General features: G+C 57.2%; 2 protein-coding genes across 2 annotated transcripts; one reads left to right on the forward strand and one right to left on the reverse strand.

Moving 5' to 3' along the window:
- Positions 1-13,433: 13,433 nt before the first annotated feature.
- Positions 13,434-14,894, reverse strand: FAM229A (family with sequence similarity 229 member A). Its single transcript, XM_075553603.1, has 3 exons — positions 14,021-14,894; positions 13,795-13,941; positions 13,434-13,682 (listed from the first exon to the last, which is right to left on the reverse strand). Exons 1-3 carry the CDS (start codon positions 14,161-14,163, stop codon positions 13,580-13,582), a joined length of 393 nt encoding a protein of 130 aa, XP_075409718.1. The 5' UTR covers positions 14,164-14,894; the 3' UTR covers positions 13,434-13,579.
- TSSK3 (testis specific serine kinase 3) lies at positions 14,710-16,165 on the forward strand. The gene is made up of 2 exons (XM_075553616.1): positions 14,710-14,854; positions 15,460-16,165. The coding sequence occupies exons 1-2, from the start codon at positions 14,710-14,712 to the stop codon at positions 16,119-16,121; spliced, it is 807 nt and encodes a 268-aa protein (XP_075409731.1). The 3' UTR covers positions 16,122-16,165.
- The last annotated feature ends 209 nt before the right edge of the window (positions 16,166-16,374 follow it).

Here is a 16,374-nt window from a genome sequence, read left to right on the forward strand (position 1 = left end):
TTTGGGGGGGGGGGTTGAACGACCCTTTCACAGGGATCGCCTGATTCCTAACAGTAGCAAAATGACAGTTACGAAGTAGCAACGAAAATACTGTTATGGTTGGGGGGTCACCACCACATGGGTAGCTGCATGAAAGGGCCGCGGCGCGAGGAAGGTTGAGGCCCCCTGGTTTAGGGGTATGTGAGTCTGGGCTGCAGAGGAGAAGCCCCACCTCCAGAAGAGAGTTGGACCGTGTCTCGTCCCTTAGAGCTGCTCTCACAGCTATCCCAAGTGGAAGATGCGGACATTTATTTTTCGCTGTGTGGGAGGCCAGGCTCCTGAATTCAGGGCTCCGGCTCTTGGGACAGGATCTCTGGGTTCGGGCTGGGGGTAAGGTCTTTGTCCCAGCTTCTGCCCGGTGCTCCTTGGTTTCTGGGAGATCTTCCTGCGGCAGCTGGCTTCCCCATTGCTGTGCCTCAGGGCCGGTGTCTGCACGTTCCTCACCCTGAAGTGATTCGGTTTAGGACACCCTCTGGGGACTCACACAAGAAAAACTTGTTTCCGTATAGGGTTACATTTACAGGTGAACAGCTGGAGGTGCCCAGGGGGCACGATCCAGTCCAAGACAGGGAGGGAGCCCAGATGTGAAGCCATGGGACCAGTGGGATCAAGGGGAACAGAGGCGGAGGCTGCCAACTTTCATTCAGCTGGCGAGGAGTGCAGTGCAGGATGGGGTTCAGCCAGCACTCAGGGCTAGTCGCAGGGGCCCCAAAGGGGACAAAGGGTTTCCAGGAGCAGGGGGGTCCGCTATGTCAATGCTGCCTAGGGGAGACAGAGGGAGGAGAAGAGGGGGGCGTGTCCAGGGACAGAAATGACAGGACTGGGGACTAACTGAGGAAGGCTGGAGGATGGTGCCCCAGGGTCTGGCTTTGGCAGCTGAGGGGAAGTAGGTGCCAAATCTCAAGGAAGGAAGAACTTGGGGGAGCAGGGGCACTGTGGGCCACTTGAGTGCAAGGGGCCTTTGGTGGGGTGCCATTAAGATCTTTGGTTTGGAGGAGAAATCTTGGTTGGTGGAAGGAGGTGGGGCTGGAGGGTGGGCAGGGGTAGAGAGGCCTTCTCCTTCTCTGTGTATGTATCTATGAGAGTCTCCACATGCTGATGACTCTGACATCTCTATCTCCGGCTCAAATTGTATACAGTATTCCAGCTGCCCTAGAGATCGCTGGGGAACAGAGGGCCCTTCACCAAGTACGTGGACAAACAGGCCCAGTGCATGCGAGTAGAGGAAACAAAGCTGGAGGCTAGGAACCGAGGGAAGAGGCGATTAGACTGGCCCAGACAAAGGCGGAGGGCTAGGCGAGGGCAGGGAGGGGGCAGAGAGCACTGGCGAGGGGCAGGGTCCATTTGCAGAGCAGGATCTAGAGCCAGGAGGAGGTGATGGCTGTGAGGGTGCTGACTGCGATGAGTACTGGGCGTTAGGGCTGGGGCTGGCCTACAGTCGGTCCCGAGAGCCCTACAAGGGCGGGGGTGAGTCTGACAAACCTGGCTGGGAGAGGGGTGTCTGTGACCATGGAGTGGATGAGTCCAGTTTGCGACCCTAAGACTCCTAGCCACTGATATTTCTGCCAGACCTGTACAAGGAAGACTGGCTGGGACCCAGACAGTACTAGACTGGGGCTGGGAGGGTGTGGGGGGAGGTCAGACGTTGCAGGCACCTTCCCTGAGGGCCACCGTTTGCCAGACTTGCAAGGGACTCCTGCAGTCATCAATTTGGTTCCTGTGGGTGGGGTTCACACCCTGCTGATAATGGTTCCTCTGGAGATCCAGAGAACAGGTCAAAGTAAGCTGCCATCCTAAATCTAGGATCCGCCCATCTTGTCACATGTATATCCCAATCCCTCCTCTTCCTATTGCGTGTATGTCCCTAGATCACCCCTCTCACTGCTGGGTAACGTAGTGCAACCCCTTCCTGTGACGTATGTCTTTATCTGTAATTAGTGGGCTTGCACGCCCCCCCCAAAAGGTATATAAGCCTGGGTTAACATAAGAGGCCTCTCTCGCTGGTCTCTCTCCCCCTCTCTCCTCTGCTCCCTCTCCTCCTGTTTCCCTTTCCCCGTGTCCTCCTTCCCCTCCCCCTCTCTCCATGAGGATCATCTAGCAGGGCTGAAGTGAGCAATGCTACCGTGAAACGTGTCTGACTCCATTATTGCCATCTCTCCTCTACCTCTCACGCTCTCAACGACTTCAATATAATATTCATCTATCTCAACCGTACAATTGTGCTTACTGAACCCGTGCTTAGTGGTGGGGGCTGGCACCCCCAACTCATACCACAGGAGGGCATCTCAGGGAAGCATGGGGACATTGAATTCAGACAAGAGTCAGCGTGGTCTCTGAGGCTGGAGGGCTCTGAGCTGAGATGCTATGGTGGAGCTAGTTTACAGCGGTGCAGCCCACAGTGTCAGGGCCCTACACTGGTCACTGCTCCGTGGCGTCCATCAGCTCTGACTCTCCTTTCTTCTCCAGGGCCATACCCAGCAGTGGTCAAGGCCTGTTCTTGTCTTTCCCTCACTCAGCAAGACTTGTCAGGAAGTGAGATTTTATTTCTCTCTTAAATGCACAATCTTTGAAATGCCCAAGCAGGACCTCGCCTTCTCTAAACCTTCCCATGACTTCCTACTTCCTGCTGGGTAGTATTCAACCCCTAGTGATGGTCTGCAGAATCTTCTAAGATCTGGGCCCAGACACCCTAATTTTCTCCAGATGCCCCTCTCCTGGCTGCCAGTCTCACGGTTGCCCAGAGAGATGATCATTTCAGCCAACAAGCCTCCGTCCATTCTCCAAGATGCCTGCTCCACCTGGTGCAAGTCCTCTTCTCTGCCTGCCCAGTGTGCCTGTCCACTTGTCAACATTCCACTCAAGGACCCTCTGGGCCCACCAAGGGGACCCACACTGCCCAAGACACTCACCCAGCTGGTCCGTGCCTTTCTCTCACAGCCCTGTGTGAGTGTGAAGAGCAGGGACCAGTTGGGTTCCTCCAGTCTACTCCACTGGGGCTTCCTGTGGGGAGGGCCCATGGATGTCCCCCCAGCCCTCCCAAATGGAGAGAACCAGAGAGAGGCCAAGCTGTTTATTTGGGGGTGGGGGTGGAGGTGGGGCAGAAGCACAGCCACCCCTGAAGAAAGGGCAAAGGTGGATCTTCATCCCCAGAGAGGGGACACTGGATCACACAGCGCTCCTGGGCTGTCCTGCTGCTCACCCCTGGCCAGGGACAAGTGTGCCTCAGGATCATCGTGGGATGAGCCCGGAACGTGCCTGCGCCAATCCCTGGAAAACAGACACATGCGACGCTCCCAGGAGCTCTGGGCTCCAGTCAGCCTTACCAGGTGTTAGCTGGGGTCCTGGGGCCAGTCATGGAAAGCTCTGAGCCTCAGTCCCCTCCTCTGAGGATCATGTGAAGAAGGATGGTACTCACCTCAGGGAGTTGTGCTGAGAACGGAAAAGAAAGTACCTGAACAGTTTTAGCTCAATGTCTGGGGGGTGAAATGAATGCCCCTTGTTGTCATTACTATTTTAGCAAGAGACTCGGGTTCTGTCCCATTTATACCACCGTTTCCTCATTTCCCCTCTGAGTCTGAATGGGTTCCAAAAAATGAGGTGCCTTAAGTCTCTCCGTAAATTGTGTGCTAAAAGGTTAAATGAAAAGATGCATGTGCAGAGGCTTCGAAGGGGAGAGATTCTCTGTTGAGTTGGGCTCCCCTCTCTGGGGCTGCAGGAGAACTATCACCCTGACTCTGTCCGTCCCAGCTGGACTCTGTCCAGACAAGACCTGCTGCCACTGAGCCAACCAAGGCAGACTGAGAGGCCAGGGCTGGGGCTTCTCAGCAGGGACTGTGGTGAGACCAGCTGAAGGACTTCCTTTGGAACAGCAGGCTGCTGCCCTGGGAAGGAGCCCGAGGTCATGGGACTGAGGCTGAAGCCTGGAGACCGGAAGTGGGCCTGGGGGAGAGGGGATGGGAATGGTGGTGGGGTGGGAGTGGTAGGGGTGGTGCTGTGTCATGAGGGTAGTGGGGGGTGATGACTGGGAGGTGACAGGTGGTGGTGATGGTATTGGAAGTAGTGGTGATGGTGGGAGTGGCTGTGGGTAGAGATGGTGGGGTGGGGGTGGGATTGATCGGTGTGGAGTGGTGTTGGGGGGGTAGGAGGTTGGGGTGGCAGGGGTAATGGTGATAGGGGTGACGGTAGGGGTGGGAGTGGCAGGGGTGTTGGTGAGGGCAGTGGGGAGGGTAAAGGTGGGTGGGTGGGGTGGGGTGGCATGGGTGGTGGTGGTGAGGTCGGGGGTGATAGTAGGGGTAGTGGTGGGGTGGGATGGAGGCTGCTTCATGGGAGTGGCCAGGTTAGGTGAGAGTTGGCCAGCCCCCGTAGTGAACTCATTTCCAGAAACCCAGGAGGGCCCTGCTTAAACCTGCCCCAGAGCCGCCAAGATCTCAAAGACAACACACAAAAGCAGAGACCTAGCAACAGCAAGACAGCAGACAGTCGGAAAGACGGGGCAAAACTCTCCGCCTGGAACAGCCTTCCCGGGTCTTCTTCCAAGACTTTAAGAGTTACTTCTGGAGAGAGGACCTCCTGACTAACCTACGTAGTCATTCAATGTTGACTGACCCCCAACTCTGTGTCAGCAGCCCTGAAGCCACAGGAGTTAAGCTTCAAACCTACTCAGCTCTGCAGGAGGAAGCCCTGGCAATCCAGCCACACAGGCGTCCTGGTGCAGCCAATCTGGAAGGCGCTGAACAATAGGAATGACTGCCGGATAGTGCTCTAGGCACTGGAGCAAGATCTCTGGACAAGCGAAGTGCCTGCCCCACTTCTGTTCTCCAACCCAGCAGCAGCCTGCGGGCTCCTTTAATGGGCTGTCTCAACAGGATGTAGTAAGCTCCAGGAGCTAGCTAGGGACCACTGGGTGGGTTTCATCAGTGTGAACCCAGTGGATGTCTCCGTATTATAAATCTGGCACCAGCCACACAAAACCACAGTAAACTCACTGCCATCGAGTCGATTTGGACTCCTAACGCCCCTACAGGACAGGCTAGAACTGCCCCGGTGGGTTTCTGAGACTGCAACTTTTTGCCAGAGGAGAGAGCTGGTGACTTTGAACTGTTGCCCTTGCGGTTAGTAGCTCCACTTGTTAAATATACCAGGGGCACAGAGACCAGCGGTAGTGGGGCAGACAGTGAAAGCGCGGAGTTCGGAGGTGAATAGAGACATCCAGAGATGATACAACAGCAGCAGACAGACATACACAGAGCAATCAATGGCCAACCCTGCTCTTCAGGTCCCTGGACCCACAGCCTGCCCGGCTTCAGTCATGAGGCTTGGTCTCTAGACCCGGGCTGACCTGCCTTGGTCCATGTACTCTGGACACAACGCTGGCATTCATGTCTGAGGAGCCCCGTTTGAGACTCTTTTTTTAGGTGTCGTTTTTTTTGTTTCACAGGTAAGGGTTGCATCCCGAGGGTCCCACCGAGACCCACGGGCGGCCTGCGGGAACCCTGTCCTTCTGCAGCCCAACCCTGCAAGGAGCTGGTCCTCGGAAGGCAGCAGCCGCAGCGGAGGCCCCGCCCCCGGCCCCGCCCCCGGCCCCGCCCTCTGTGAGGGTCCGGCCTATCAGACTTGTCTCCTTTTGGCCCTGCCCCTCACCAGCTCTCAGGGACGCAGGGGCACTAGACGTCTCTTCCTCTTGCGTAGGAATTGGTAGTTAATATCTTGCCACCGATGTTTCCACCTAGAAGGAGAAAAAATTGGGCGGGCCGACAGCCCCTCCCTCCAATCACACGCCACGCCCACCTTTCCACGCCCAGTTACCTTCTGGCCCCGCCCTTCTCACCCAACCCCGCCCCCTCCCGTGAACAGCAGTCAGTTCACGCTCCCCACCGGCCCCGGGCCTTGTGGATCCGCTCTTCCCTGAGGTCCCGCCCCTCCTTCAGGCCCCGCCCTCGCCCCGCCCCTTCCCGAGGCCGCGGCGCGCTCACATGAGGCGCGGGCGCGCGCCGTAGCAGCTGGGCCAGCGCGCCGAGGGCACGTCGGCCAGGCTGGTGTTCCCCGGGAGCAGCACGAGGTTGCGCGTGGGCCAGCGCCAGGTGGCCCCCGGCGGGCGGCGGCGCTGCGGGCTCAGCCAGTAGTCTCCCATGCTGCGGCGGACGGCGGGATCCGGCAAGGCTGGGCCCCGGTAGCCCCAAAAACACAACTCCTGGTCCAGGCGGTGTGGGGCCGTGGCGCGGGGCCGCCTGCGGGGCGGGTGGGTAGAGGTCATCGCGGAGGACATGGCAGGCGGGGAGGAGCGGACCGGTCGGGATCCCATCTGGCAGATTTAGAGGAACCAGGAGGGCGTGGAGAGTGCCCAACCAGCTTTCCCAAGGACCTGGGAAGCTTCTCCCCAGCTGCCCAGTCAGGGCCTCTTCTCCATAGCGCCCTCCCTCCTTTACCCCCTCACCTGGACAGAAGAAAATTCACCACGAAGTGGGCCGTCTCCGTGAATAGCATGATGGCCAGCCCGCCTGGCCCGGCCTCAGCCTCTTTAATACCCGGCCGGACACGGAGGGGGTGGCCTGAAAGCCCATAGTCCCTTTGGGCCTACTGGCTGTTTTTAGTAGGAAGCGTCAGCTGGCAGAAAGGGTGGGCCAGCGCTGGCCCTTCTGAGACAGGTCTAGTCAGGTCTGTCCCCAGCGCCCCCTCCCCCCTTCAGTGAAAGGAGGCCACTCAGCAGATCTGAAGACCCCTGAGACACTCCCCCACCTCAAAGATGAAAACTGACTGAGAGGGGGTTCCAGTGCTGGAAGGTCAGCTGCCCAGGGAGAAGCCCTTCTTGCCTCCCAGGGTCTTGAACCTCTGCTTACACTGCCTGATGGGTAGTCAGGGTGAACCCACACCCTAAGGCCACACCCATCACCTCATCCCTTATAGCAGCAGTTCTCAACCTGTGGGTCTCAACCCCTTTGGGGATCAAACCACCCTTTCACAGGGGTCGCTCGGTTTATCACAGTAGCAAAATGACAGTGATGAAGTAGCAATGACCATAATTTTATGATTGGGGGGTCACCACCACATGAACTGTATTAAAGGGTCTCAGCATTAGGAAGGCTGAGAACCACTGCCTTACAATTGGCTGGATTCAGGTCTTACCTGGAGGCTGAAGGACCCGCTAGACTGTCTGCAAATTACACGAGCACATGCCAGAAAGTCTCTTTAATGCCCCCCAAACATCAAAAGCCTTTGGTCTGGTCCAACTTGTGCATGTTGCAGAAGGGAAACAGAGGTTCAGAGAGGGACACAGAAAAGCACAAAGCAAAACCAAGACTCCCCACTCCGCTGCCTGGCCGGACTCATCTTGTCCTTGGGTGGGGTGGTGGGGTTCGGGGTTGGGGCCCTGAGCCTGGGCAGGGCCCTGCCTTCGGCCCCTGGGAGCCCAGAGGAATGCGCTGGCCCAGCTCCCTCTCCCACGCTGCCAGTTGTGGGCTATTTCCCCCCAGTGACTCACACTGGCTGTCAGGGCAAGTGGGCAGCTGCTCCGAGCCCCCAGAGCCCAGCACAGGCCCTGACTTGCTCCCATCCCGGATGGCATAGCCATATCTAGGGACTTGCCCTCCTTCTGCCCTTCCTTGGGGGCCTCCCGCCTTTTGTCCCTTGCACTTTTCCCTTTCCATCCTCTGCTTTCCAACTGGCCCCCTTCCATCAGTGAACAACAGGCTCTCTGGCCTGTCCTAGCTTTGGAGGAAAAAAAAAAAGCTTTCCCTCAACCCTGAATCCTTCTCCAGCTCCCCCTTCACAGCCAACATTCTTTAAAGAGTTGTGTGTACATGGTGTTTCCACTTCCTCACTCAACCCTGGCCAGCTGCTCCCTGCCCCCCACCCGCCCCATTTCGCCCAAACAACTCTTGGCAAGGTCACCACTTGTCAAGGTCCTTGCTGCTAAATCCCAGGGATGCTTGCAAGTCCTTATCTGACTTGACTCGCCCCTTCAGCAGTGGCGGCCCTTGAGTTACTTTGTTGCCCTGGCTTTTCTGGACACTGAGCTTCCTTGCGTCCTTGCTATCTGAACTGGACAAAGGCTGTATTCTCAGCTCATGGCCTCCTGTGGGTGCTTCTGCCTCCCCTCCCCTACTGTCCCAGGGGAATCCCATTGGTGGCTCCTCCTGGTCACTTCATGGGATACGTGCCCTACACATTCCCAGGGTGGCCTTTTACTCCGTTGCCTGAACCACCAATGTGGCTTGGTCCTTGACTGGCCTCTCTCCCTTTCCATTTTCAAACGATGACCAAGCCTCCTCAGTGCCTTCTCCAGGATACATCTATAAGCCCTTCAGCTCTTCTCTGTCTCTCTCCAAGGCCAACACTCCTGTCCAAGGCCCTCTTGCCTCCTCAGCTCCCACTCCTCCTCTGGCTGCCACTGTGCAGCCCCGGCGAGGCCCCCTTCTCCGATCAGCCAGCACTGGCTTCCCACGGCTTGTTCCTCTACAGTGCCTTCAGTACCAAGTTCAACTTGAGCACATACTAATCCAGGGACACTTCCCGCCCCTGTCTGCCTGAGGAACTGCTGCTCAGCCTCCAGTTACGTGTCAAATCCTTAGGGAAACTGCCTGCGATCCAGCCAGGCCAGTGCCCTGCCATTCCTCTCCCAGCAGCCACTCGCTGTTATTCTTGTCATGTCGCTAAGTGCCCTGGAGTTGGTTCTGACTCATCGTGACCCTGTGTACAACAGAACAAGACGTGGCCTGATCTTGTGCCATCCTCCCCCGGCATTGCTGTTGGAGCCTGTTTTACAGCCGCTGTGTCCATCGATCTCAGCGTGGGCCTTTTCACTGCACACCGCCTGGATGGCAGTTGGTTTGTGGGTTTGCTTTCTACTTTACCAAGCATGATGTCCCTCTCCAGGGGCATCATCACATGATAACACGTCCAAGTAGGTGAGACAAGGCCGCACCATCCTCACTTGTAAGCACTTGGAGACAGATGTGTTCATTCTCCCGGCAGTGCATGGCATCTTGAGTATTCTCTGCAGCACCATCATGAAAGGGCACCGAGTCTTTGGTTTTACTTAGCCACTGCTCGGTTTTCACATCCATTTGAAGCAAATAAAAACCGAGGCTCCCCTTCGTCCTTAAAGGGACATGCACTTTGAAGAGGTCTTGGGCGGCAGATTCACCCCATGCAATGCATTGTTTGACTTCTCCACTGCTGCCTCGATGGGCACTGACTGTAGATCCAAGTACAATAGAACCCCTGACAACTTCAATCTTCTCCGTTTATCATGATGTTGCTTCTCGGTCCAGATGTGGGGATTATTGTTTTTAATCCACTTTAATCCAACAAGGTAGTGTCATCTGCATATCATAGGTTGTTAATAAGCCTTCCTTCCCCAGAGTCCAGTTCTCTGATTATCTGCTCAGTAGAGATTGAGTGAGATCAAAGGCTCTATGGCCTATGACTTTAAACTGTACAGTATCTCGCTCTCCTCTTGGAATGCTACCTCTTGCTCTATGTACAGGTTCCCGATGAGCGCAATTAAGGATCCCAGAATTCCTATGCTCTGCTGTGTCACTCAGTAAGTAGTCTTCTTAATTCAGAGATGTTCCACACCTTCTTGAGTCCTCCTGTGAGGGGCGGATGTGACAGTCCCTGCCCTCAGGGAGTCCCTCCCAGAGTAGCCGGGAGGCAGGCAGTGGGCAGGGGACAGCTAATAAGCATGGATAGGGCAGCACAGTGGGACAAGCAAATGCTAGGGGAGGGGTCGAGACCGGCTCCATCAGATGGACGGTTGGGGAGCTGTGGAGAAATGACGATTGGTAGTCCTCTCAGGGATGAGTGGGGTCGGGAGGGAAATGATTCCAAGTAGAAGGAGCAGTATGTTACACGCTCTGTGAGGCGCTGGGAGGTTGTTGAGGTGGCTGAAGAGCACATGGGAAGATGGCCTGAGGCAAGACCTCCGAGGGCCTGGGCAGCCATTTTGCACTTGATCTTAGCCAGAAGGCAGAGGCGATTCAGCAGCCATTTGGAAATCTGTCCCGCAGTGGGGATGAAGCAGGCAAGATGTGAATTAAAGGAGCCCAGGGGTGTAGTGGTTACACCGGGTTGCCAACTGCAAGGTCAGTTGGAAACCCACAGGGCTTTCTACTCCGGCCTATAAACTCGCCGACTCGACATGGACTGGATGGCAGGAAGTGGTGGTGTAGTGGGTTACTAGTCAGGCTGCTAACCTACCTGCAAGTTCAGCAGTTCAAAACCACCCGCTGTTCCACGGGAGACAGATGAAGCTTTCTACTCCTGTGAAGATTCACGGTCTCAGAAACTCGCACGGGCACTTCTGCCCTGTCCTATCGGGTCACTGTGAGCCAGCACCGCCTCGATGGCCGTGGGTTGAGGAGGAGAGAGGTGTAGCTGTGCTCCAGGCCTTTACAGAATCGCCTGGAGGAGCCAGGACAGGCAGGAAGAAGGGTGGTCAGCTAGGGGCCTGCTGGAATCAAGGGAACAAGGGACCAAGCAGGGAGAGAGCTCTGACTTTGTGGTGGCCCTGGACCCATGGCAGGAGAGACAGCGGTCACCTGTATTGAGGCCTGAGGAAGAGGGAGGATGAGAGGACGACTGCAGCTATCTGAGGAGAAGGCGGCTGGGAGCTGGAGTCCCCATGTCCCTTTGGTGCCCAACCACTGGCCCATGGAGTGGGTTGTCAGAGGTCTCCCAGAGCCCGCTCTCCGCCTTTGCTTCTGGAGGCAAATGGAGGCCCAGAGGTCGGAAAGCTGGGGAGGAGGCAGTCATTGTTGTTGTCAGGTGGCATCGAGTCGGAGGAGACTGCCTGGTCCTGCGCCATCCTCAAAATCGTTATGTCCGAGCGTGTCACATTGTTGCAGCCACGGTGTCAGTCTGTCCTGCTGACAGAGCAGGCAGAGCAGGGCAGAAAGGGGAAGTTGGCTCCGAGTCCGGATGTGATGGGGCTTCAGGGAAAGTGGCATTTGGGGTTTCCCCAAAGCCTGGAAATTCCATTGCTTCTGGCTCCAAACCCTCAGTGGCTCAAGCCCTGCGGGCTAGTTCTTGGAGTCTTGGGGCCCATCTGGAGGCTCTGGGTCTATATTTGAAGGGCCACACATGGTTCACTTTGTGCGAATGGGCCCCTGAACCTGTTACCTTGCACTACCCATGTCACCCTCACAGTAACCCTTGGAAGCACTTATCTGCCCTCCCCCTGCTCCCACCCTGTACCTATGAGACGTTAAGGGTTAAGGAACTGACTCGTATTCACATCACCTGGATGAGGCAGAGCTGGGATTTGAACCACAGTTCGAGTGGCATCAGAATCTGTGCATTTACCTCCTGTGCTGTATTAAGCCTGTTGATCCTCTGGGTGATTGGTTCAGTCAGGGGAGGAGGCTTTGTGGGGGATAAGCTTGTGGTTGGGGTGGCGGGCTCCCTCTCATATCAAGTGATGGGAAAGAGTAGCACTGACGTCAGGTGTTGCCATGGTGATGCAGCAACCCTTTCCCTGCCATCTCCATGGCAACCGGGGAGGGGGCATCCATCTGTACTTTTCGCCCCCTCCTTCTAAAGGGGGTCCCTTAGGGGTGGGCCCGGCTAATAAGGCATCTGAGAGAGAGTCAGCACAGGCAGTGAGTGGAGCATCCTTAGGTCTTTCCTCATTCTTTAGGCTAAGAGGAAGGCTGACATCTGGGGGTCCTGCTTTAGGGTCTGGTGATAGCTTTACCCCCAGGGAGAGGGAGGCAGCTGTCTCTACCCCCTCCCCTACCAAGGATCCTCTTGAAATGGTATCCCCCCACCCCCAAGTTACTCAGTTCCTGGTAGGATATAGAAGTTGGCAGAAGGGAGGCAAGAGGGATTTCCCCAGCTCCTTCCAGGGCTGGGCATTGCCTGGTCCCATGGGGACAGGGTCCTTGGCTCTCTGCTGCCTCTTGCAGCCCAAGGTAGGAATAGCACGCAGCAGCTTCAACTCACCTAGCGCCCAGGGTCCCTGCTTGTTGCCACACAGAATCCTCCCAGCAGGTCTCACCAACCTCACTTTACATATGGAGCCATGGGGGCAAGGTCATACTCAGAGCTCAGGGGACATGTCTATCATTTTTCCAATATAGAAATAATTGTTGTTAGTTGCTGGGAGTGTATTATTGTTATTAATCTAATAAAGACGACAGAGGCTTACTCAAGCACAATTGGGATGTGTGTGCTCAGTTTAAAGGTTCCCACTTCCACAGAGCCTGTACTTACTGGAGCCGTCCTATGGATAGACTAAGGAGCCCCCTAGTGGTGCAGGGGTTAAGCGTCCGGCTGCTACCAAAAGGTTGATATGTGAAAGATTCACCGCTCCAGAAACCCAGGGTCGACTTGTCTTTAGGGTTACTATGAATCCCTTAGGAATGGATTGGGGCGGTTCGCCTTTCTGAAGGCAGTGAGGAGTGTAACTATCGTCTGGGGGGACCCTAGGCTAGTCTCCTAAGGCCCAGTTCCCTCAACTGTCACGCAGGAAGTTCAGAACCAATCATTCAAAGACCTCTTCCCCTATCTTTTTTGGGGTCTCACCACCCTGGAGAAACCAAAGCTCAAGATACAGCGAGGCAGACAAGACCAGCAGTGCCCAGAGCCCCAAACAACAGGTGGCAGCACCTAGTTCCGGCATCGGGGCTGGGTGCCAAGCTGAGAAAGTACACCTGGGGGCACTGGGGTGCGCCTTGCTCACCGGGTACTGTGTGCCATGAAGGCCTGCTTCCATGGGAAGGTGCTGTGGAGCAGCAGGGGACAGGAGACATGCTGGACACTTTTTTTTAAAGAAACAATCTATTTTATTTTTCTGACACCAAAGCTCTGGCAAGTGGTTTTGTCCCAAATTTAATGAAGGCTGGACAGAATTGTTGACATGGTGAGAAAATGTGAAATTGTTCACTACAGATTAATAAGCACAAGGGCACTCGTGTTTACCTTGCTTCCTGGGTTATCCGACACTGCTTGGGGGGATTAAGTGGCCTGCATGGGTGGCCATTCTCTAGGTCAAGTCAACTTTGTCGCCAGTCTGCCCGTTTGTATAAGTCCACAGGCCCCTAGGAAAGGCACAGGGCCACGTGTCTACTCGTCTTCAGTAGTTAAAGCGGCCAGCAGACCGCCAGTTTGACACCCCTGCCCTATAGGTCTACTACCAGTCGAATGGCCAGGGCAGCCAAGTGGCTGACTAGATGGCAGCGAGTTTGGTTTGGGGGAGCGCAGCCAAGGTCCCAGGGTTCAGCACAGTGCTGCGGACTTCGAGCAAGAACCCAGGAGCCGGAGGGGCAGAGGAGGAGGGCGGGCCAGAAGGGGACACACTGCTCTAGAATGGGTAGGCTGTTATTGCTGGAGCTGAGCTGCCGGCGGCCCGATCCGACGGACAGACATACACGGCCAGCCCGAAGTGGAAAGAACAGTTTATGCTGTGCTTTATTAAAATGTGCATCATTCTTTTATTTTAAAATGTGCATCATTGTCTCGTGCTCGGCGCGCGCGACCTCAGCGTGGTGGCCCGCGGCGGGCCGCGTCCCCCACTCCTGCGGAGCCTCTGTGCTCGGCGCACTCAGGTGGCGCGGGCCCGGGGACTCCCGCCCATGGCCAGGTAGACGTCGATGGGCACGTGCAGCAACGTCAGGCAGTGGCAACCTGGGCAGCGTCGAAGCGGCCTATGAGGGGCGGGGCACCAGGGGCCACTGAGCCGTGGGGAGCGCACCTGGGCCCCCGGGTTCAGGTGTGGCCTTGGGGCCGGGCTGAGTGGGGCAGCCGGCACGGGCTCACCTGACCGGGCTGTGCTCCGTGGCTACCGGCTCGGGGCTCTCCTGGGGCTCGGGGGCGGCGGCCAGGCCGGGGGAGTCTCCAGCTTCAATGGGGAATCTCCGACCTTGTGGGGGCTCCTGGGCGCTCATGTCCGGGCCCCGCGGCGCTCTGCGCCGGAAGTGGCCGTCAGGCCGGGCCGGGGCCGCCCGCCCCCCTCCCCGCGCCCGCCCCGGGGGCCCTGGCTCACCTGCCGGAGGCCGAGGCTGAGGCCGGTCCCAGGCTGGAAGCAGCTGCCCGAGCCCTAGCCGCGGGAGGACGCTCCGGTCCAGACGGAGCCGGGCAGGTGTCTGCGGCGAGGCCGGAGCCTGGCGTCGAGGGGGAGGGCTGCATTGTGACCCTGGCCGTGGCGCGCTGACCTCACAGAGCCCGTTCCTCGCGCCTGGGAACCCCCGCCGCCCGCCCCGCATTCGCCGCGGCCAGGCGGGCAGCGGCCCGATGGAGCAGGAGATGGCCGGGGCGACCCGCCCGGAGGCGGCATCCGTGCGGACCAGACCGGCATTCCCGCGCCGCGAGCACACACGGCCCGTCCCCCCATCACCTCCCCGCCCCCCGCCGGTGGGGCTTTGGTCCACCGCCCGGCAGGGGGGCGGCCTGCGTCTGGCGGAGGTGGTGAGGGTAGGTTAGGGGCACTGCCTATTTTGGCTAAGGGTCACACAGCACTTACATCACAATTGGGCCGGTTAAAAAATGTCCATCCCTCTCTCCCCCCAGCACCCGGGGCTGTGTCCAGTCAGATAATGCTCTAGCGCTGGAGGCGGCTGCAGCGGATGAAGTCCTTGGGGGAAAAAGGAGCTGGCCGAGGGCGATGGTGGAGTAGCGCTGCCTCCCGGAGGCAGCATGAGCTGAGAGGGTGATAGGACGGAGGCGCTAGACAGCATGGAGGACTTTCTGCTCTCCAATGGGTACCAGCTGGGCAAGACCATTGGGGAAGGGACCTACTCAAAAGTCAAAGAAGCATTTTCCAAAAAACACCAAAGAAAAGTGGCAATTAAAATTATAGACAAGATGGGAGGGCCAGAAGGTGAGCTGGGGCCCCTTCGTCGGAAGGGGGGCTGGTGGCCGTGGGTGGGCCCTTCCTCGTGAGGGCTGTTCCCTGCGGTCGGGCAGCGGGGAACAGGATGCTGCTAGTCCTCTGAGGATCAGACACTCTCTCCGGAGCCTAGGATGAAAGTGGCAGGAGGTGAAGGGTCTTCAGAGGCAGAGCCCCATGGTGCTTTTCCTACTTCAGGAGGGCTACAGGACGGGCTCACACAGGGCAGGAGCTGGTGTGGTGGCAAGGCAGGCAGGCCTTGGTAAGGAACTGGGGCTCAGGAAGCAGCAAAGGAGGGCCTGGCTCACTGCAGAGGGCTCATCAGGCTCCATCATGATCTAAAAGTTCCTGGGGCACACTGGCACAGGGATGTTACGGGCTGATCATCATAGTCCTCAGTGGGTACGCAGTTCGGAGTAACAGAACTTCCAAAATGATACATGGACGGTCTTCCCCGAGGGACGGTCTTCCCCGAGTGCACGACGCTAGGCATGCTGAAGCCCACGAAAGGGAGTGAAGGAACAAGGCCCAGACAGGGGGGAAGATGGGCGACTCAGCTCTTCTGGACTTATAACCCACTATCCTTATTTCCTCAGAATTTATCCAGAGATTCCTGCCTCGAGAGCTCCAGATTGTCCGCACCCTGGACCACAAGAACATCATCCGGGTGTATGAGATGCTGGAGTCTACCGACGGGAAAATCTACCTGGTGATGGAGCTGGCTGAGGGAGGGGATGTCTTTGACTGCGTGCTGAATGGGGGGCCGCTGCCTGAGAGCCGGGCCAAAGCCCTCTTCCGTCAGATGGTCGAGGCCATTCGCTATTGCCATGACTGCGGCGTGGCCCACCGGGACCTCAAGTGCGAGAATGCCTTGCTGCAGGGCTTCAACCTGAAGCTGACTGACTTTGGCTTTGCCAAGGTGCTGCCCAAGTCCCGCCGGGAGCTGAGCCAGACCTTCTGTGGCAGCACGGCCTACGCCGCCCCTGAGGTGCTGCAGGGGGTCCCTCACGACAGTAAGAAGGGTGACGTCTGGAGCATGGGTGTCGTCCTGTACGTCATGCTCTGTGCCAGCCTACCTTTCGATGACACAGACATCCCCAAGATGCTGTGGCAGCAGCAGAAGGGGGTGTCCTTCCCTACTCATCTGGGCATCTCGGCCGAATGCCAGGACCTGCTCAAGCGACTCCTGGAACCCGACATGACTCTCCGGCCTTCGATTGAAGAAATCCGTTGGCATCCGTGGCTAGCAAACACCTGATAAATGCAATGGCAAGTCCTCCCCAATAAAGCAGGGGAGAAAGCAACCTGAAAACCCGCTTCCATCTATTTTACACTTCTGAGTTTACTTAGCCTCGAACCTACCTAGCCCCTTGCCTGGCTTTATTTCTCTGTCCCTCTAAAGATCTTCACGGAACCCAAAGGCCCAATTCAGGTGCCCCTCTTATCATGGTTGCCAAGGGATTTCCACCCAGGTGTTGCAAGTCCATGACAATAGACCCAGAATTGCTTGT

This window comes from Tenrec ecaudatus, chromosome 1 (genome assembly GCF_050624435.1).
Source record: "Tenrec ecaudatus isolate mTenEca1 chromosome 1, mTenEca1.hap1, whole genome shotgun sequence".
Lineage (NCBI taxonomy): Eukaryota > Metazoa > Chordata > Mammalia > Afrosoricida > Tenrecidae > Tenrec > Tenrec ecaudatus.